Here is a 23603-nt window from a genome sequence, read left to right as displayed (position 1 = left end):
GCTACTATATGTGGTCTTCCTCTACAACCCCACAGAATCCAATGTATGCCTCTGTTTTTGTACTTGCTACATTGCATTTCATTAACAATTTATGTGCAAGTGTTCCCTACCAAACTCTTGAGTTTTTTGAGGGTTGGAGCTGTATCTTATAAATCCTCAAATTATCAGCCAGGGACAGGCTTATATTATGGGTTCAATAAATGTTTACTGAATAAATGAATAAATGAACTAGCAAATAAGTGAATAGAACTCTTTTCTCTCATCTGCAAAACTAAGCTCTACATCTCAAAATAAATTCCTTCCTATTCTATTTCAAATAATGCCACCCCCATTCTCCTTATAATTATTCCTCAAAACTGCAGAAGAATATCTGAATACTTCTTCCCCCCTCCCCATTCTGAACATTCAGTTAATCTCAAGGTCTACTTCATTGTCACCTCTTTTATTGTGGTTCAATTCAGGCCATTCTTTTTCCTGAAACTACTCCCAAATGTCCTCCTCTACCTACTTCTGGTCTTCACTCTAACCCATCCTATACCCATTGTCAGATTTATCTTTCAAATGCATGGTCTTTGGCCTTATTACTCTCCTCCCTTAAAAACTGAATGAATCCTTACTGCCTACCAAGTGAAGCCTTGATTTTCAGACCTAAAACTTGGTTCCACATATCTTTCCAGCCATTAAGTCCTCATGAATCTCCCACAAATACGATATGTGCCTACCTGGGCCACTTTTAACTATTTTCATACCTCCATGCCTTTATTCACGCTTTTGCCTCCGCTTAGCATTCCCTCTTTCCGAGCCTAGCAGTAAAAGTACTACTTATCTATTAAGGTCCATGACAAATTTCACTTTCTTCATAAAAGCACACTATCTGCCCAATCTAATGTAATCCGTTCTTTATTTAAAATGGTTGATGATCCTTTCAATTAATATGAGGAAAGACAGTTAAAATTGTAAAATGGTATAATCTTACTGAAATATCACTCCAAAACTTAGCAACATCATGTTGATTTGCTTGTAGGAATTCTGTAAACCATTTGATGGAACGTTTGCTGCCTTTGTTTTCAGTTTCATCCCTTTCAAAATGTTCATTGTGCTTGTTCACAGAGTAGTTTGTCAGATGCATGAATAACTGGGTCTGTAACAAGTCAGAACCAAAGTTGTTATCACCTACGAGACTCTAGAACCGTGAAGTTTCACAGAAAAGAAAGCATCCAAAGAGGAAAGACAATCTTAAAGTTTAAAATATACATATTCATAATTTAATGATTATAAAGATAATTTTCAAAATGCAATGGCACATTTTTCTAAAAAAGGTTGTGAAAGTAGTTACCTACAAAGTTACTTTGTATATTACTGAAAATATATCTACCATAGAAAGTATGAAAATAATAAGGATATATAGAGTAATTAAATGAAAATGTGAAACTACATATTGCTAAGCAAGAAAAATGCTGTAACTTTGAAGTTTGTTTTTCTTAGTTGGTTTGTTTTTAATGTTTTTCTAAAATTTTCATCCTAACTTGTTTTGGGAAAGGAATTTTCTGAGAGAGAGTATTCTATATCTTCTCAAACAAAGATTTTAAAGTGAAAGCTCAAGTAAGTAGCAGAAACCTAGAGGCAGGATACCAACCTCAACCTCTGCCCTCCCATCCTGACTGGAAGATCACTGTAACTTGTTAACAAGACAGAGTGCACTCAGAGTCAGCAGACAGAAGCACCACACGATGGTGTACAAATGTCTAAATGATTAACAGCAAATTTATAGCGCTCCATACTGGAGTTCTTAGGTCTTAGTCTCTTTATATTCTTATGTTTGTTGACAACGTTATCCTCAAATAAACTTGAAAAAGAATACAAAATTTAAAATTTCTCATAATTGTCAATTAATATACATTAATAGCTCCTTATCAATCTATCATAAACATTCATGAGGTCTGTAAATCCCACCCTCATGATCCTACTCCCAGAAACCACTTTAGATAGCAATGTTGCATCACAATGAATACATACTTTGGGCACATCATTACTATTCTGATTTGTTAATAACCAATGATATTTATATCATATTTTATTTTCACTGCAGTTACTTAAGTCTACAATATTGAAATCTTTGAAGCAAATATGCAGAACTGATCATATGAGCTACATGTTGTTTATTAATCCATATGCCCACCAGTAATTAAGAATTTTTTTTGTTCATTGAACAATATTTAAGGAGCACCCACGACCGGCAGGAATGTGTGCTGGGCACTGTGGACACAAAGATTAACAAGGCAGACATAGTCCCTACCTTCATGAAAATTATCACTTTAAACTAAGTGATATTTAAAAGAAAGAGCATAACCTCATACTTGTCTAATTTTACGTGCTTGATTTAAAGAAAAAAGGAAATTAATCAAACTATAACATTTCTTAGTTTCCAAAATAGAAATTATTTTTGTTTGGAAAATAATTTTTTGAGGAGCTCTCCATTTGGCAGGAATTTCTTAAAATAAATACTAACAGCAGTAATAAAAACTCTAGATATCCTAGTGGAAAAGTGAATAAGAAATGGAACTTTGCATTTTTCTTAAAACATTATCTTTATATGTAGCATTGGAAAGTCCACAATTTCACATCTACCTTGACAAAAATCCCCTTCTAAACAGTTCATTGTCAGTTGGACATTTGCCATAAGGAGAAGTGATGGCAGCTCTGAATCAAATAGCAACCTGCAACGCATGAAAAGTATATAACTATTCTCCACCCTATTTTATAGTGTATAGGCTCCAAATAATGAATTGGAACATACAGAACCTTTCAAGGATTGACTGACTGCTACACGGGGTGGCAAAAAAATTTATGTTTATTATATTTCAATTTCTGAAATTCTCTCTTATGATTTCCTTACATGTAGCTTATCAATATACAGCTCATGACAAAATGCACCTATTTTAAAAATTGGAAATACGAAGGAAAAAAATATGAAGCAGTCTGCTGTCCAAAAACAACCAATGGGAGCATTTTGGTTTATTTTTTCCACCTTTTTTCTTAAACTTATCTTTTACATAAGAGTGATCTCACTTTAGATGAAGTTTTGCACTTCACTTTTAAAATTTTTCATATCTTCATGTAGGAATTCAATCATAAAATTTTAGAGATATATGAGGAACACTGATGTTTATACAGGAGAACATCATTTTTCATACATGTGAAAACCAAAGCCAGGAGATTATGTGACTCAAGAGCACTTGGCAAAGCGAAACCTAGAGGCCACGTTTCCTGACTCCCAATCTTTCAATATGATTTCCTAACCCAGTGTACTTAAGCAAATCACATACATCCAACTTAAGAAATTAGAATAAATCACTTTATCACCTAAATGAGCTTTCAAGTCTTACCCTTTCCTATCTCTTCCCTTACTCTTTCCTCTCAAAACATGACTATCTGCCTTACATATATATAATCCAGTCTTACCCACTCCAACTATTTTAATTATAATCTATAAACTGACAAGCCCCAAATTACACCTGTAGATCAGCTCTCTCATCTAAGCTTCAGACCTATACTGTATATCCAAATGCCAATAGTATAGATCCATTTGGAAGTCACACAGGCATCTCAAATCAAACACATCAGCTTTCTGCAAAACTTTAAAAGCTCCTATACTCCCTATCACAGAGAATGTCACCATCCACCCAACTGCTGTGCCAAAACTCTTTTGAGTTTTATCCTTAATTTCTCTCTCTCTTTCCCTTATTCTACAAATCAACCTGTCGGTATATCAGTGTTACTCATGGTATCGTAAATATATCTGAAATCTGTGCTCTTATTCGTAGTCCTGTCCTACTATCACTTCAAATTAAGTCATCTTGTCTCTCACATGTGGTTAGACTAGAATACAGCTTCTTGTCTCCCTTACTCTAGTCTCTCCCATCCATCTACAGCCCCATCTCACATTCCCCACACTATAGACCAGGTGACCTTTTTAAGACAAAAATCTCATTCCTTCTTTCCCTTGTTTAAAATCTTTCAATGCTTCCCTTCTTCTTAGGTTAAGTTCCAAAATCCTAGCCATGATCTACCAAGATCTGGCCTCTGGGACTCTCCATCCTGATGTCAGAACACCCATCCTTTCTTAGTCTGTACTTTAGCCATATTGAATGTGTGTGCTCTCTCCAGACGTATCACTCTCCCTCCTACCTCTGGACCATTCTTCTACTTGGAGTCTTAACCCATCCCACCCCACCTCTAACTTAGCTAAACCCTCACTCTTCAGATTTCACTTTACAAACTCCCTCTCTAACTGTATCTCCAAATGAGTTAGTTAGATGTTCCTGCTATGCACTGCCATAGCATTCTCAGTTTCTTAAACCATTACACTTAAACACTGGGTATTATAATTGCTTATTTATTTTCTGCCTCCCCACTAGATTGTTGCTTTTGTGAGATCAAGTACTGTATCTGTCTTGGTCACCGCTTTTCCAAAACCAGCACAATGTCCAGAATGCAGTAGAGTTCAAACATTTCTTGAAGACTGGATGTATTCACACCTTATGACCTTTGAAGAGATGATTCTTTCTTTTATCTTCCTTTCCTGTAAAAACTTTGACAGTTCCCTTATTCTTCCTTAGCCAGGTTTACAACATTTCTTAGTTAATTGAACATAGCAACATTTATGATTAGTCATTTAATTTTGGAAAATGACCACTCAATGTAGTCATTTATGTGCATAATATTATAGAAGAACAATAACCAGGCCTTTGACAAAAATGGGAAACAATCCTTAATTAGGTGTAATTTTTACAGTAATTAGTAGCTCCAAAAATAGAGGTAGAGGTTAACTAAACTTTTAAGTATGGATAATAAACTACGGTTTGTCTCTCATAAACTATAAATTACATTTATGACTTTCATGATAAATTATGATAATAAATTAGTTTGACCTTCATAAACTATACAGTTATGACTTTCATCAATATGTTGTGGCTACACAAAGATAATCTTAATGGAAAAATACTAACAAAAATCTCCACTTAATAGAATTAAAAATGTACTATGAAACTGCCAATTTATGTCTCTACTTCACAATTGATCAACATAAATTTAAAATCATCTCTTTTGTTCCAACAAAAAATAATAACTCTACTTTCTGATAACTTTTGCTTTCTCTGTTTCATGTACTTTCTCCCACATTCTACATGTTTAAACCATACCTTTCATACAAAGCCTGCTCAAATACCACCTCTCCCATGAGAAGCTGAACAAAACCTATTCCTACACTCAATTCTTTAACACTTTATCTGTATTTCTCAATGGCATATTATTTTAATTTGTATTTCTGTATCAATCATTTCTATCCAGGACCACTACACACACATATATACTTCGAAATCCATCCTCATGCTCACAGCACCCAGATGGGGTGTGTTTTCCTAATTAGCCTACCTGGAGCAGCAGGCACTTTTTTTTCTAATTTCCACAAAGCTGTCTTAAATTAGAGGCAGTCTTATTTACGTATATAATTCTTCTAGACTATAAAAGCCTGAGAGGAGGAACTTTGTTCATTTAACATTTATACACAATGGGTGTTTTAAAAAATAGATGTTGAATAAATTAATAAAATCATAGTGTCTGGTATCACTTACCAAATTGGTCTCATTAGGTGGAATGTACTTCTCTGTTCCCATTCGCACAAGTCCATCATGGTAGAGAAATATTTTTAGTGGATCACACGATGTTACCAGAATATAAATTCGTAAATCAAACTTGTAACCTTCCATTAGGAAAGGCTTTTCAATGTATTCTTGAACAATCAAATGATCCTGAGATGGAAGTTTGTCACCATTTCTTATCAAAGAAATCCTAAATTTAAAGAAAAGATTAAAAGAATAATTTGTTATGGAGTCAGGATTTCAACAAAGTTATAGGTAATACTCAAGAGGAAAGTGGTCCCATCACACACACACAAAAAATACAGCATAAAAATATTGTCAGAAGCAACTTTTTTAGAACCATGGATACTAACCAAGGAACATGAAATAAACAAACAAGAAAAGAAACAGCTGAATCTGTGTAAAACAGATTCCTAGCATTTTAACTTACTCTGGTACCACCCCCAACCCCCAGCTCAGCAGTGGCCTTGAGCAGTAACCCGTGTTCCCAGTACAGGTACTGGTTCTAGAGGCAGCAGAAGAGACCTATTCTTGTGGTTGTTTTGTTTGTTTGTTTGTTTGTCTATTTGTTTAAATCAGTTCTGTGGTTCCCTGGACAATCTCAAAGGTTTTCTTTTATCTTGTCTAACTGCAAACTCTCCCAGTGCTGAGGCAGCTACTTGCAGGGGTGGGGGGGAGTGGGCGGAGACAAATGTTGAAAACATTTAAAGACAAATGTAGTAGTCCCTGCTGCCTGGGGCAACAAATAGCAGTTGGGAAAAACAACAGACTAACTGCAAAGATTGGGGAAAAAGACAGGAATGATAATCTTTGGGGAATAAGGGCTTTGAAAAGTTCTCACATATTTATGGGATTCTAGAAGGCCGTATGAATGCCCAGGGCTAAGTGCATGCTCAGGAGAGTCCTGAGATGGCCCTAAACTCTTACGTCCAGATAACCATCAAGCTCTGTACAAGTAGGAAGTGAAGGCTAAGGCAGAGTTATAAACTACCTAGCTAAGTGTTGAGGGCATGCTCCAACACACACACACACACACACACACACACACACACACACACACACCCCATCTGCAAGGACTGGGGGATAAATATATATCTATACATATATACATATGTATGTGGGTATATATGGATATAGGTATAGATATAGATATTTGGTTCCCAGTGTTTAAGGAAATCTCTATTCAATTACTAACAGATTAGACAATTACACTGACCACTGACCTAACAGAACAGGAACTTCAGAGGTCACACACAATAAAAAAATACAAACTTTACAAAATTATTTCAGAAAGGTCACTAAACAAATAAACATCAATGGTAACTAAAAACCCTGTAGAGGAGAGAGAATCTAATTGTCAGAGTTGCTACATTATAATACACAAAATGTCCAATTTTCAACAAAATATCATGAGTCATTCAAAAAAAAAGAGTATGACCCATACACAAAAAAAATTCTCAATTAATGGAAACTATACCTGAGGAAACCCAGATATTTGACTTACTAGACAATAAATTATTTAAATCAACTATTTTAAATTTGTTCAAAGAGCTAAAGGAAATCATGTATGAAGAACTGAAGGAAACCATGGGAATAATATCTCACCAATGAAGAATATCAGTAGAGATAGAAATTACTTTTAAAGGTGGTGGGGTAGGTGGGGGGAACCAAACAAAAATTCTGAAGTTGTAAAGTACAATAACTGAAACAAAAATACATTAGAGGGGCTAAACAGAAGATTTGGGAAGGCAGGGAAAGAATCAGCAAACTTGAAGATAAATCAATTGAGATTAGTCTGAAGAACAGAAAGGAAAAAGAATGAAGAAAAATGAACAGAGCTTAAGAGCCCTGCAAGACAACATCAATAATATCAACACACTCGTAATGGGTGTCTCAAAAGGAGAAAAGAGAAAGGGGCAAAAAGACTCTTTGAAGAATTAATGGCTGAGAATCCCCTAATCTGATGAAAAATATTAACCTACAAATCAAGAAGCCTAATAAACTTCAAGTAAGATAAACTCAAAGAGAGCCACACTAAGACATGTTCTAATCAAACTGTCAAAAGCCTAGAGAAAGAGAGAAAAAAGTAGCAAGACAGGCCACTCATCACATCCAAGCGATCCTCATTAAGATAAAGAGCTAATTTCTCATCAGAAACAATGGAGGGCAGAAGACAGTAAGATGACATGTTCAAAGTGCTGATAGAAAAAGAAAAAAAAAACTGTTAACCAAGAAATCTACATCTGACAAAATATTCAAAATTGAAAGAGAAATTAAGACATTACCAGATAAACAAAAACTGAGAGAGTTTGTTGCTATTATACCTGGCCTATAAGAAATGCTAAAGACAATCCTTCAGGCTGAAGCAAAGGGACACTAGGCAGTAATTCAAATCTACACAAAGAAATAAAGAGCACCTGTAAAGATTACTACATAGGTAAAAATAAAAGTCACTACTAGTGTAGTTTAGGTTTGTAACTGCTTATTTTTCCTGTATTATTTAAAACACAACTGCATAAAACAATTATTATAAATCTATTTTGATGGGCACACAATATATACAGGTGTAATTTGTGACAAAACATCATAAAGGGGGCAGAGGCAAATAGAAGCAAAGTTTTGTTGTTGTTGTTGTTGTTGTTTTTACTGTTAAAAGTAATGATATTCATCCAAACTAGGTTGTTATAAATTGAGATGCTAATTGTAACCCCAAAGCAACCATTTAAAAAATAACTCAAAAAATATATAGTAAAATAAATGACAATGAAATTAAAATGGTACACTAGAAAATACCCATGTAATACACAAGAGGGCAGAAATGGAGAAATTGAGGTATGAAAACTATATAAGACATAAAGAAAACAAATAGCAAAATGCCAAAAGTAAATCTTTCCTTATAAATAATTACATAATAAATAAGAATGGATTAACTCTCCAGTTGGAAGACAAGATTTGGCAGAATGTATTAAAAAATATGGCCCAACTACATGCTGTCAACAAGAGCCACACTTTATATTCAAAGACTTAAATAGGCTGAAAGTGAACAAATGGAAAAGATATTCCATGCAAACAGTAACCAAGAGAGAACTGAAGTGGCTATACTAGTATCAGACAAAATAGACTTTAAGACAAAAAGTACTGCAACAGACAAAGAAAAACAGTAATATAATAATTTTTAAAAGTCAATGCATCAAGAAGATATAATAATTATAAACATATGCACCTCACAACAGAGCTCCAAAATATATGAAGCAAAAACTGATAGAATTGAAGGCACAGATAGTTCAACAAAAGCAGCTGAAGTGTTCAATGCCCCCCACTCTCAATAATGAACAGGACAATTAAACAGAAAACCAGCAAGGAAATAGATATATTCTACAGATGAGAGAGGTGTACTTTACCTATGTACTTCTGCATTGCATGAGATAAACCCTGGCAGCACAGTATGTATAGTATACTTTTTCAGCTATTTTATTACTGTAGTCAATTCATATTATTAACTATTTACACTAACATTAAATATATATAAAAATGAATTTTTAACATAATTTTTAACATTAAAATTGAGAAAATGTGAACTTCAATTATCCCCCCAAAATGTTTACCTTGATACTAACATATAGTGAACCAAATTTACTTTTAACAATTAATATACAATTTCCACTAACACTACATGTTGTTTGTCTTTTAAATTACTAAACCACAGTTTAAAACAATGTCTGATTAAATTATTAAATTATGATTGAAAGTTAAAAGGAAATGTGTTGAACAGTAATTTACCTGGCAGCTATATTTCCAAATATCTTTTTTCCCCACAGCACTCTAAATGAAAGATAAAAATTACTTGTGTTTTTATTAAAAGTAGCCTCAGCCACATTTTCTTTGAAAAAGTAAACAGCAGAAAACTAACATAAGAAAGCAAAAGTAAACGGGAATATTAAGTTGTATAATCTATCCCCAGCTAACAGGTCTAGTTCTCAGCACTTTAGCTTAAAATGTGTTCTACTCATCTTCAATCCAATTACCACAGCTACATAAAGAAAAAAATTATTTGTAAAGCAAAGAAAATAGATATTTTGTGCTTAAGATTTTTTTTAAAGATGAAAACAGTAACACCCTTTCCATTCCATTCACCAACTCAATTTAGCTCTACTGTATCAACTGATTTTCCTCTCCAAGCTTACTCTAAAATTATGATGAATGTAAATTTTATGTTTAAGAAAAAAATTAGAAAATATTTACTTTTCTCTATTTTGTAGTCTCCTATCAAAGTCTCACAACCTGCTGATTAAATTTTCAGATTGAATTATTGAAGTCTCCGGGACAGCGTAAAAGGGCTCATTAAATATTTAGTTCCAAAAAAAGCAAAAGTTAGAAAGCTATTTTATTATTTTTTTCATATTAGTACTCAACCATGAGCAAATGGTCACACCTATTCTTTCCCCCAATTTTTTAAAATTTTTATGTATTCCATATGAAAAATACCTACCCATGACCCATTGCACCATTAGCTGGTTTTACTATAAAAGTCTTCTGCTTTCTTTTTTTCTTTAATTCTTTCATATAATTCTGAAATTGTGTATATTCAGCAGGGAAGATCCACGTTCGAGGAACAAAGGTATAATCCAGAGGCCGGGACTTGATCATTCTGTAAGTTAGAGATAATATGAAAAGTAACTTCTATTCAAACTTATCTAAACTTTCTTTCTCTGTGCTACTGACATTTACTACAAGGATTTAAATTCCCTCCATTTCTTCATTTATTGATTTATTCATTAATTTTTTAAAATGCCTATTAATCACCTACTATATGTTAGGCACTATTCTAGATACTAGGGATACATTAGTGGAAAAAATAGACAAGAATTTCTGCCCCATGTACTAATTTACATATTAATAGATCAAACATTTGAGTATATACTACGTGTTGGGCACTGAGGATTAACATGGTCTCTGTTCTAAGGGATTTACATATAGGCTATTAATTAAATACAGTGTGATAGGTGCAATAAAGCTGTATAAGGCAAGGTAACATGTGGAAGGTGTCATTAACTCTGCCTCCGGGATGGGGTTGGTTAGTATGGTTCACAGCCAGGTGCCATTCATATTGCTTCTTAAAAGATGATTTGGAGTTTGCTGGGTCATCCATAGGGAAAAATTTTAGATTGCCTTTTACCCCGGTGTTTTCTGGAGTTTTACTACTTTTGTGAGAAAACCATTGAAGCCTCTGAGTCAGGTTTTGTTTATATCAACTATATCTACCTATACATGTAGTTTTATGGCTACAATGTATGGCCTGACATTTTTGTATTTGCTATAAATCAGGCTGCCTATTTGGTACATAACTTAGGGATATTGATACAATACTAGGTATAAAATGTTTGTTTTTGATTAATCCAAATGCTAATTATTTGGTACATATTGATTCCCAATAACAATTTTAAAATTCTTAGAAATATTTTAAAATATTACCTATTAAAGAAAATCTGATTGTTTCAAAAAGTCTTCTTTATAAATGTATGCAAGTCTTTTATAGATGAGTAGTTACTGTTTCCAAACGAGATTACTTAAAACTAAAATGGGACCGTAGTATATAATATGCACAGAAGCAGGGCCTATACTGTAAGACTAGGGTGTGGAATATATAAGCCACCTGGCTTCCACAACTGGAAGGTCATACAGTTATCATATTTCAAGTGCTCTTTCAAGAGAACCCTATAAAAAAAGTTACGTTTCCACTATGAGAAGGAAAATAATCACCAACTCCATCTGTCAAATCCAAAATAAACCAACCAGGTAAATAATCTCAGTACAAAATAGGCTAACGTTGACTGCTTTGAAACACACACACACACACACACACACACACACACATCTAAAGGAAGCACAATAACAGTGCTAATGTACTTGTTTTTATTTCCAACACCTTTACATGTATGTATTATATTTTAACAATAATGTGAAATTAGATCAAGTTAAAGCTTTAATAGAACAATACACTTTAAAACTAACCATGAGGTGTTTATGAATGATACCATTCTTTGTTATATTCAGAAAAAAATCCAAGCATACAGTTTATCAACTTTCTTAAAATAAAAAAAATCTAATCAACAGAAATATAAGCTGCACAAAAATTCTGCAGTATATTCAGTATAACACTTTACCTGTTAACAGTTTTTGCCATGAAAGCAGATTATTACTCTAAATAATGGTCTCTGATATAAATATGTGTGCATGTATCCCCGGGTAGGAACATGTGTGTATGCATATATGTGTGCACACAGGCACCTATTACAGTGCCTGGCACATATTAGATGCTCAATAACCAGTGTTCTGAACACACACATACCCACAGGCGGGATATAATGCAACAACTTAGTTCCTGCAAGGTTTAACTGAATATAATTAAGTATATATTGAATGCCATGTACAGAAAACTTTTTACATTTAAAAGAAAAACTTATGCTGCTAGAGAGACAGCAAGTTGCAGTGAAAAGAACCCTGAAATTCTGGAGACCAGGTTTCTACTCCAGCTCTGCTGTTAGCTATTTGACTTTGTGCAAGATATTCATGTCTCTGACCCTCAATTACCTCCTCTGCAAAGTCAAAGAATAGAACCAGGAAAATTTTAAAACACTTCTAGCTCTAAAATTCTATCTCTTCCAACAAAATATCATTTCAAATCAATATAAATTTGTGAAAGATAGCACTATGACATTCAAAATGTAATTTTTGAACAGGTCTTCTCTATTACAAGAAAATGAAGATTACTTGGTCATATTTCTTGCTAGGAAATCCTTCCTACAGATCTCCCCCATTCCTGGAAAATGGTTGATCCTCTGGAAAATAAAAAGGTCAACATTAATATTTTCATTAACTTAATGAATATATTCATTTATACTATAATACAGTTACATTCATTCTTTGAGTTTAATTTTTTTTAGTAAAAAACAAAAAAAACTGATGAAAATGGACTAATTTGTTGCCTACAGTCAATTTTGTACAACCCTCTACACTAACAGGAAGAACTATTCAAAATCTCAATTGTCTAAAATTCCATGTATTTGGCTTTTTTATTTTTTAATATGTTTGTATTACATTCCAGAAATAAAATAATGAAGCCAAATTACACATAGCTGACATTACAAGGGATATCCGTATTCAGATCTCTTTATGCAATCTACTCCACATCGTTCATCTTTAAGCATAATGCAAAGCACCGGCCTAGGAAGAGTTTTCCTCTATGAATTCTTCCTTAAAGATGGAAAGAGGTTAAAAGTTAAATTTGAGAGGATGCAGTCTTCAGGCAAAAAGTCAGTACAACTGGACAGCAACAAAACAGGCTATTCAGGTAAATTAGAACTGAAATTTAATACGTCAACATATTAAGAGCCTTATCTAAAGAAAATTATAATGGAATTCATATAACTTTCCTACTAACCAAAAATTGGTCATGATTAATTTCCCACCTGGTAATTTTGCAGCTCTGCAATCTTCTCCTGCTGAACAGCTGAATCACACCATATAAGGTTACTTGTTTCATCCTCATCTGGCGTTTTCATAAATCCCATTTCATCTATTACTAAACGAACTGCAAGTAAACAGTTAAGTTAAACCAAAATTAAAATACTTCTGAAATCCATTCATTATGAAAATCTTTTTTGATATATATCCATTTTAGCTCACAGTATTTCACTTGTAAAATTTCCATTAGTTATAGCATAACCTTATTTTTAGCTACAACAATTTAATGCCAAATTATACTCAATAGCAATAGAGAACTGTTTTTAAGTGGCACCCAAAATCCTTAGTTTCAATTTTCTGAGATTTAACAGGTACACAACACTATTAAAGACTTCAGTGATTATTCATAGCATAGTGAAAATACACACACAGCTGACAACACATCTACTCAGGAAAATGTACTTTTATGGCTTTTTCATGACCTTGGGTTAGGTACAAAAGGGAAAAGATAAAATAGCCCCTGATCATTAGACTTATCCTATATTTTCCACCTCCCTAGTTCAAATTATTTTTAGCAGTTAAAACCAAGTCAGCTATATTGACACTGGATACAAAATAATGAAGCAGAATTACAGTAGAGATTTGGAAACTCTGGCCCTCCTATCTGCTCCCAACCCTCTAATCCTACGGAAAAAACTTATGCTCAGAGAAAATCTTGTTTTTTAGATTTCACAACAACACATTGATATCACAATTACACAATTAACATATTGACATTTTTCTTCCAATGAGGTTCAAATTTAGAATAAAGATCAGCAAATACTTAAGATAAATTTAGGTTCCAACAGAATTTGGAGTCTTAATAGAATGGTGTAACAATTTAGCAGCGCTTCGGTGTTTATTTTTAAACATTTTCTTTTTACTGCCCTATATATGGGGAGATACGGTAAAAAGGGATTAATTGTCTGAATGTACTTGGCTCAAGTATGAAACTGATGACCAGACACCTGCTGGTCTCAAGTCCTAGGGACTCTTGATTTCTTTCTGGCTGAGGAGAAAGAACGGGCTTGTTATGCACTAACGCCTGGAACACAGGCATAATAGAAGAAGACAGTGACTGGAGACGGGTGAGGTCGGGGAAGGGACTGTTGAGGTGAAGCTGCTTTTATCCATGAGAAGCTTGATAAAATGCGGGGCTGTTCTGAAGGCCTAGGTGACAACGTACAGTACAAGAACTTGGGGAAAGGGCTGTTCCGCTCTCTGCCGCAGACCACCATGCAGTGTTGGTGTCCTGAGGGCCCAAGAGCTTCTGTGTCATCTAGAGCTCGTGGGGAGGGCAAGGACCATAGTGACACAGCCTAGGAGAGTTCTTTCAGTGGCTCACAAGCAGAAAACAGTGACAAGGCCAGAACCGCAGCTCAGGGGCAGACCCATTTCTGAATGCGTGGAAGTCATTGCCCTGGGCCTCTCAGAAATAACTGGGAAACCCCTGAGGAGAGAAATGGAGCTGGTGGCAGTTACGGACGGAGGGAGTATAATGAGCTACTAAAATGTGGGTATTAATGTACACATGAGCTGGTGAGGCTGGGAACATTCAGGGTACATAACAATGGTGGAAAAGATCCATTCTTTCTTTAGATTCTCAAAGTCAAATTTGTAAGGTCGGTCATATATAAATCTCTCTTATTATGAAATTCAAAGCTTGGAGAGCTGACAAAGTTGAACTTCAAAGAAAAATACAATGTAGGGTATTAAACTGTCACTTTTTTTTTCAGCTAAGCTATTTAATCATATTTTTGTTTGAATTGAAGTTTTAGAAATCAATTGGCATCTTTTTAAGTATACCATCCTCCACTGCACGGAAAAGAACTTCCTTTAACATGTCAGTTCCAAATAGAAGGCTGTTGGCAGCCAAAGCCTAAATCCGTGCTTTTAAATGTTGGTCTTTTAGGAGCTCTCTTTACAAAAAGAAGTGAAGTAATTGCCTCAATATTGAATTTCTACCAAACCAAACTCCCCGTTGGTAAAATAGAGGTAACCACACCAACCATTTTTCTCACATTTCCCCTTGCATAATTAAGTACCCCCTTCTCCAATCTGTCTTGTCCCCATTTAATGAAAATTACCAAAAATACATTCCTCACAAATTTGTCCTACTTTTTTTTTGCCTTGACCCATAGAGCTTTCAGAGGCTGTTCAGGAGTTTTAAAAATAGGAATCCATGCAACAACTCTCTGAATTTTAGATACAGAGGACACCTTAGTGTTCCTCAATTTAAATTTCAATTCATATTTTATTTAGGCAGTATGATAGAGTAAAAAGAACACTAAATTTGGAAGCAAATTAATTCAGATTCAAGTTCTACTTTTGCCATCTGTATGATCTTGAGTAAGTTGCTAACTCTCAGTGAGCTTCAGTTTCTTCAACTGTGCTAAGGGGCATTTTAAAAAGTAATAATTAAAATTTCATAATGTATTAATTATAGGACTACTGTGAGAATGTAGTTCACCCTTCCACAACGAGTCTCCATGAGGAATTATGGGAGAAATTTCTCTCAAGACTCGGAAATAGAAAAAATTGCATTTCCCTTGAATAACCAGTATGGTTTTATCTTCTGGGCACTGTGTATTCTATAGCTGATTATGTTTCGATTATTTGCTTTGCTTGCTAGGAAGCTCAGAGTCAAACCCATGCACATCTCTAACTATACAGGATTTCATGGAATGCAGTTTGTATTCTGATCAGCCACAAGATTCATCCTATTTTACCGTCTTTATTTTTCCTTATTTATTTTCTTATGGCTGTTAGCCACTTCAAATTCACTATTAGAGTGAGGAAAGTCAGGGAAAAGGACAACAAGGGAGTAATGCAGCCTATCTGACAGGGTTACTGGAAGATTAAATGAGGTAATTCATGTGAAAATATTTGGTCCAGGGTTATAAAAGAATTAATATTAAGACCAGTAGTGATCAAAGTATTCTACATGAGGAAACAGGCAACACCAGGGACAAAACACAAGTGTCCTGACTATGGCTTAATTATCTTTCTATTATATAATTCAACCTGTCAAAGGAGCAGTAATTAAATTACAAGAAGTAATCTGTTGCATATCACAAGGTTAAATAAGGGAAGGCAAGGTAACACTTTCTCCTGGACACACAGCCAATTGTCTCTTTCCCTCCCCTATACTTAGCTTTGTATTCTCCCAGCAGTCCCTGGTCCAAGTCTCCAAGCCTGATCTAGCCAGGGCTTTTGCTAAACACAACTGAGCAGGCTCAGCAAAGAGGTCTGGAATCAGTGTGAAGAAGCCTAATGCAACTTCAGCCCTTAGAATTGAGAGGGAACTACAGTTAAAAACACTCTCCTTTGGATCAAGTTGCTTATAAACCCCACCAGGACCTTAAAAGCAAACAGGAGGATAGGTTGACACCGCCCATTAATCACTTTGACAATGGTTACTCTTGTTTTTTCACTCTAGAAAATACACTGCAAATAATTCACATCTCACCCTCCCACATTAACTCGCCCAAAGTTTTTTCCTCTGAGGAACACTTGTTGAAATAGAGTATTAGGGGACCTTGATTCCTATGAAATATTCCATTGATTGCTGATGAACTTTGGTGAATTACTGTAAGTGGAAACACGACCCTCAAAGGTTAATAAGAGTAAGAATAATTAACATCCTTGAGATTCACATGGTTTCCTCAACTCTTTTAATGCAAAATTATTTTTTAAAAAGAGGAAGATTTTTTGAGTACTTGTAGTAGTAATGAGTTTCTCAGTGCCAGGCAAAAGTATCTTAATTTAAAGTAATTAATTCTTATCTATTTTCTCCACTGCAGATACTGCTTACATATAAAAACTAAAATTCTATTAATAAAAGGCAACAGTATCATCAAAATAATTTTTAAAGCATAGAGAGAAATATGTTCTTACTCTATTGTCAGGTTCTCATTGTTTAATATAAATCTCAAATTCTGCACTTTTCATTTTACATTTTTAATCTGTTTTAAAAATGATTTACAAAATAATGAATGTTAAAGAGTAAACATAATTTTAGCCCCAAGTGCAAAATGCATTAGAATAATACAGTTTTCCTAAGCACATCTGTATTTAAAGATTAAAGCTAGAACCATTGGTTTTACTGCTCATATTACTTTATATTTGATTTAAAAACTAAGTATTAATCAAAATCATATATATTTAATCCAATCCCATCAATAACTAAAGCTTTTTAGTTTACAGTGATGTTCTATTTGATTACTGACATGTTAAATATCTTATAAAAAAGAAAATTTTATAGAAGGCATTCAAAAATCCATTACATAGAAGATAATTATCTCTGAATTTCTATGTTGTTTTCAACATCAAATTAGTTTTTCTGACAATTATGAAAATCTCATGATTCTGAGGAGACCTACCAATTTCAAACTTTGTCCCAGCAACATTTGCTGTAATGGTTCCCTTCTTTTTCTTCTTTCTGACTTTCCTTTTCATCGTGCTTTGATAAGGCAATTCTGTATTCAGATCCAGGGGAGAGGGTCCCTGAATAACTTTAAAAGAAATGTAAACCAACCAAACATCACTGAAATAACAAAAACTCCATACCAGAGAACATAAATGCCCCCCACAAGGTAAAATTATAAATTCTGATTCTTTGAGTCCCCAATTAATTTTTAATTCTTAAAAAAATTAGCAGTGATGATCTATAACACAGCCACATAATAGGTACACATGATTAAATCAAGCTGCTTACCTCTTTCTTGAGGCAAAGATGGCATTCTTGCCTGTGCCGATTAACAAGCAGTGTGCGCTGCTGTACAAGCTCTTAGGAAACCTGGAAGGCCCGCATTAGTCTAAGTAGGATATGGCTCCAAATCACTGAAAGTTCCTATCATATTATCTTGGTGGAATCCTCAGATTTCAGGACATTGAAATTATGAGATAAGAAGGGACCTGCAGGGATTTTAAAACAAAGGCATTTAGAAAACAACTTTTACGACATTTTTTCGATATATGCCAATACTCTTCTTTTTAAAAGTCAAGGAGAGATGAAAGTTAATGTAGTTAATCAACAAATATTAGTTAATTTCTTAAACCTTATGTAAAAATGCCAAGCAATAGTCCCCTGTTTTTAAAGTGCACAATCTAAAGGAGGAGGTTGTAAGTCATGTATCATATTTACATACAGTAAATAACACGCTTTACACAAACAAGAACAACAATAACAATATTCACTACCATTTGTTGAATGTTTACTATCTCAGGTCACTTATACCACTTAATCTTTCAACAAAACTATAACGTAGAAGCTTTTATCCCCATCTAACAGATAAGTAAATTGAGCTCAGAAAGGACAAATCTTCACAAAGAAAGTAAGTGACAAAGTAGAGATTAAAATAACATCTTTCTGATGTTAAAACCAGTGCCCTTAACCAGGACCCCATACAACCTTCAACCCAATGCCTGTAACTTAGCTGCAGCCCTGCTTTTAATATGAAACAGTGAAATAACTGCCAGTGCCAGGGTAGAGATCACATGCTGACAGAATGGAGAAAAAAGAAATTCCCTTTTAAGTTGTGTGAGGAGGAGGGGTGACTTCATCAAACAGACCACATTTGAATTATGCCTTTAAAAATGAGAACAATTTTGAAAGGCAGAAAATTGGAGTCATTACCATGATGATCTTATTTGGGCACACAGAGGAACACAGTAAACATTTTGTAATGAATGAACTAATTAGTTTGGCTACGCCTCAACATGGCCTATTACACTTCACTTATATTTTCATTGTGTATGTATGAACCTAGGGGTTGTGCCCTGACTATATTATACTGCCCAGGCTATACTATCAACTTTCTAACTTCTTCCTTCACACTTCAAGAATCTTCAAGTTCTTGTAAAATGTCTCTAAACATGATGAAAGTTATAAAAACTATCACAATAAACAAAGGTATGACATCAACACCTTTATCAAGACATTATCAGGTTTATGAGAAGTTCAGAAGTATTTAAAAATTCAGCTACATAAAATGTAACTCATATATACCACTCCCAACAGTCATTATTAATAATAAGATTCATTATTAAGGAAAATATAGAACTTAATTTGTTCTCAAGTATCATTTTCACTAGAATAATTCTCTAGAATAATTCAATATCACAACCAGGGAACTATTATTTATTACAGACCAACTGTGGGCAGGCACTATGTTAAGAATCTAAACTATTTTACCTCATTAACAAACTTGGAACTTAGGTATCATTTCCCCCAATTTTCTAGACATGGAAACTAAGGCTAAATAAGTTAAGTAAATCAAGGTAATACAGCTTATAAATAGAAAACCTGGGCTTTGAACCCAATTTTGTCTGATTATCTGTTCTATTCACTGAGCCCCACTAGTTTCAGACAGCGTGCTAATATGCTACATAGATGTACAAGAAGTTTGTGACCCTATTGCTGTCCATACTGCAAGATATGGGTGTATCTGGGAATTCACGATACTTCAAACCCAACAGTGAAATCACAGTAAACATCCCTAACCTGATGACAGCTCCCAATTCCAAGCTGGAAATAGACTAGATCATTTTTCAGAATAAAAGAAAGGAGTAGTCTATGGCTCAGTTTGGTTTCCTTCTGGAAGGTCTGATACCTCAGGGAGGTAACTATTTGAGTTTACAAGTCCTTGTGCAACACCTTGTTACTGGAGTAAACAAAGATCCTCTTATGGTAATGGAGTACTTATTACATTGAAAGTAGGTGACAAAGTCAACAAGAGCTTGAGAACAATGTTTGCCTATACTAACAATAAATTAATAATTGTTATAGGCTGTAAAAACAGATTTATTAATTTCTGACTTACATAATGAGCCTAACAACTTCGATTTGTATAGAGCTCAAAACAAGAACTGTTATCCCTTCCCCCAACCACACAGAATTTAAAGGCCTTAAACTTATTCTCTCCATAGATTATGCTTAATTCCTTTTATGGTTTGGTGATTAACAATAAAAGTGCTCTAACAAACTCCAGGACCTCATTCTGCCATCCAATTCTAACCATTTCACTTTATTCTAAACAAGAGATTTGAGATGACAGATTGATCACACCACTCAGATGAACCATGGTTACCTACTTTCCAAAAGGAGAAAGCATGTTTTGGTTACCTCCCAAATAAGCCAAGTTTCGCTGCAAAGTAAAATCACCTGAGGCACTTTTGAAAATCCTGGTACCCAGGCCACACCCCAGACCCAGGTGGGGCTTAAGCATCAGCATTTTTAAAGCTCTCCAAATGATCCTAGTGTTACAGCCAAGGTTGACAACCTCTGTTGTAAGCACATAACTGCACTAAAGCAAATAATAGTTAATTACAACATACACATATCAAATTATAAGAAAAAAGTAAAACAAAGATGAAAACTCTTATAACTGAATGAAAAGGGTCAAATAGGTAGAAGTCATCTATAAAAATCCTCATATCTAGTTCAAGTAAACAAATTAGAAGAAAAAAGAATTAGGAGATCAGCAGAAATTGATTTCTAAGACAAACAATTTCATTTTGCAAGTAAAGAAGCCATTTCCAAAAGGAATCAATTTACTAAAATGTCAAGCAAATAGTATCCTTAAATGTAGAACTTCAAGTGCTACCACGCAAAACAACAGCTGCATAAGACTGAAACAACAACAAAAATTCTAATATATTCGTGATGGAGTACCCTTTCTTTCCAGTTCTTCCTGCTGAATTTCTACCCATCACTTAAAATCCAAATATATTTCCACTTTTTCCTTAAAGCTGCCTCTGATCATGTCTGAAGAAATTCATTTCTCCCTCTTCTGGCCTATCCTAGAGACCATTATTTGTACCCCTATCATATCACCAATCACAAACCAAGAAACTAAGCTCTGTGAAAACAGTGGTTTTCTTCTATCTTGTTCACTCTTCCACTCCCAGAGCCTAAAATAGTGCCTAACACAGTGCTCAATAAGTGCTTGTTCATGAATTTTTAAAAATCAATCAACTAACGACACCTGGGAGTAAGAAGAGGTGGTTATGGAGCTCTGAGAAGCAAAACACATGTATATATTACTTTCACATTTTTAAGTGAAAAAAAGCAAAGTACATAAAAGTTTACATTTGTGTAAAATGATAGGTGAATACGTGGATATATGCACAGAGCAGTGGTGGCCTTTTGTAGCTGGGGGCAGAGCTAAGGGAGGCTAACTTTCATGTATACCCTTTAGTGACCCAAGCATGTATCACCTATTCAAAAAGTTAAATATATGTGATAAAAGTTTGTGTCAACATTATCATGTTGACAACAAAAACCATCAAATTGTGTATTTCATTTAGATGAAAATAATTTAATCTAGATGAAAGTATAATATGGTAGAAAGAGCACTGAACAAGAAGTCAATTAGAACTCTTACCCTTTACTCTGCCATTTACCAAATAGATGACTTAATTTCTTAATATGCAAGAGGAAGGAATTGATCCTTTCCAGCCCTAAAGTCTAAAATGTCAACCAATGAGGATAGCATTGTTGATATTTTGGATGACAACAAGATGAAGACAAAACTACTTTTGTGTAAAAAAACAGGGAAACTCAGAACTTCTCCAACAATCCCCCCAAACCCATGCCCTGGTGAATGGTATATGGGCTCTTTGTACATACTGAAATTTTAGCTTACCAAAGATTACTAAAATAATCTAACAAAAGGTCATGGGAACCAAAATTAGAGCTAAATTGAAAATATGTGTAATAAGATTAAATAGAAATGTAATAAAAGCTGTTTTTCTGGTGATGAGAGAAAGGAGAAGGGACCCAAGTAAACCAGTACCTACTGTATACTAAGCACTTTTACATAACTTTATGTGTATTTAGTCCATACAAAGCATTTTTTATTCTAATTTTACATATGGTAAAATTTAGGTTCCGTGGATAAGTAACTTGCCCAAAGTCACACCTTAATAGGTGACAATGAAGTGATTTCTCTCTAAAGCCCATATTCTTTCCCACTTTTTGTGCTACCTTCAAAACTCAGTCTTTAAACACGACATATTAACGATTTCACAAAGAAGCTTAATTCTGCTTGACTGGAACTATTTTAAAAGCTAGGGAATGAAAGCAAGAGAATAAAAGTGTAGTTTAAAATGTGGTTGAGATCACAAAGTTGCATCAGCTTTAGTTTCCCTTCTTGGAACACCTAGGCAGCTAGCAGGATCCAGATCATCTTCCCGGGTTTCTCCTTCATGAATGTTCTGTAATTCAACAAGTACTGTTATATACCAAGTACTGTTCTCAGTAAACAAAATAGATAAAAATTTTCTTTCTCCACGGTGCTTGCATTCTAGTTGGGGAGAGACAAACAATAACAGTAAACTACAGAAATTTTCTTAGGTCAGTCTTCCAAGGCAATAGAAATAAAAGCAAAAATAAACAAATGGGACCTAATGAAACTTACAAGCTTTTGCACAGCAAAGGAAGCCATAAACAAAATGAAAAGACAACCTACGGACTGGGAGAAAATATTTGCAAATGATGTGACTGACAAGGGCCTAACTTCAAAAATATACAAACAGCTCCTACAATTTAATAACAAAAAACCCAGTTGAAAAATGGGCAGAAGACCTAAACAGACATTTCTCCAAAGAAGACACATGGATGGCCAATAGGCACACAAAAAAGGTGCTCATCGTTGCTAATTATTAGAGAAATGCAAATCAAAACAACGAGGTACCACATCACACCAGTCAGAATGTCCATCATTAAAAAGTCTACAAATAATAAATGCTGGTGAGGGTGTGAAGGGAACCCCCCTATGCTGTTCTTGGGAATGTACATTTGTGCAGCCACTATGGAAAACAGTACAGAGGTTCCTCAAAAAACTAAAAATAGAACTGCCATATGATCCAGCAATCCACTCCTGGGCATATACCCAGACAAACTGTAATTAGAAAAGATACATGCACTCCTATGTTCATAGCAGCACTATTTACAATAGCCAAGACATGGAAGCAACCTAAATGTCCATCAACAGATGAATGGCTAAAGAAGATGTGGTATATATATACAATGGAATATTACTCAGCCATTAAAATGAATGAAATAATGCCATTTGCAGCATCATGAATGGACCTAGAGATTATCATACTAAGCAACGTCAGTCAGAAAGAGAAAGACAAATACCATATGATATCACATATATGGAATCTAAAATACGACACAAATGAACGTGTACAAAACAAGAACAGACTCACAGACATAGAGAACAGATTTGTGGTTGCCAGGGTGTTGGCGGGGGGGGAGCAAAGAATTGGAAGTTTGGGATTATTATAATCCCAAACTCCCAATTATATATATTATATATAGGATTTGCTATATATAATAGCAAACTATTATATATAGGATGGATAAACAACAAGGTCCTACTTCATAGCACAGGGAACTATATTCAATATCCTGTGATAAACCATAATGGA

General features: G+C 34.4%; 1 protein-coding gene across 10 annotated transcripts in view; it reads right to left on the bottom strand.

Annotated features, from left to right (window-relative positions):
- The window catches only part of TTLL7 (tubulin tyrosine ligase like 7), a 158739-nt gene that overhangs the window by 81991 nt on the left and 53145 nt on the right, over positions 1-23603 (bottom strand). For all 10 annotated transcript variants that reach the window (XR_014250159.1, XR_014250160.1, XR_014250161.1 and 7 more), the window contains exons 2-8: positions 17881-18080; positions 17546-17677; positions 13130-13251; positions 12432-12499; positions 10150-10308; positions 5634-5850; positions 977-1141 (exon numbers count right to left, since the gene is read on the bottom strand). Coding sequence is in view for 6 of the 10 variants with exons in the window: in XM_082410102.1 (XP_082266228.1) it covers positions 977-1141; positions 5634-5850; positions 10150-10308; positions 12432-12499; positions 13130-13251; positions 17546-17677; positions 17881-17905 (888 nt within the window). In the remaining 4 variants the exon portion in view is untranslated. The remainder of the gene's footprint in view (positions 1-976; positions 1142-5633; positions 5851-10149; positions 10309-12431; positions 12500-13129; positions 13252-17545; positions 17678-17880; positions 18081-23603) is intronic.

Source organism: Balaenoptera physalus, assembly GCF_965194825.1.
Source record: "Balaenoptera physalus genome assembly, chromosome: 1".
In the NCBI taxonomy this organism is placed as follows: domain Eukaryota; kingdom Metazoa; phylum Chordata; class Mammalia; order Artiodactyla; family Balaenopteridae; genus Balaenoptera; species Balaenoptera physalus.
Note: the sequence above shows the minus strand (reverse complement) of the source record. Positions and strands in the feature narration are given on the sequence as shown.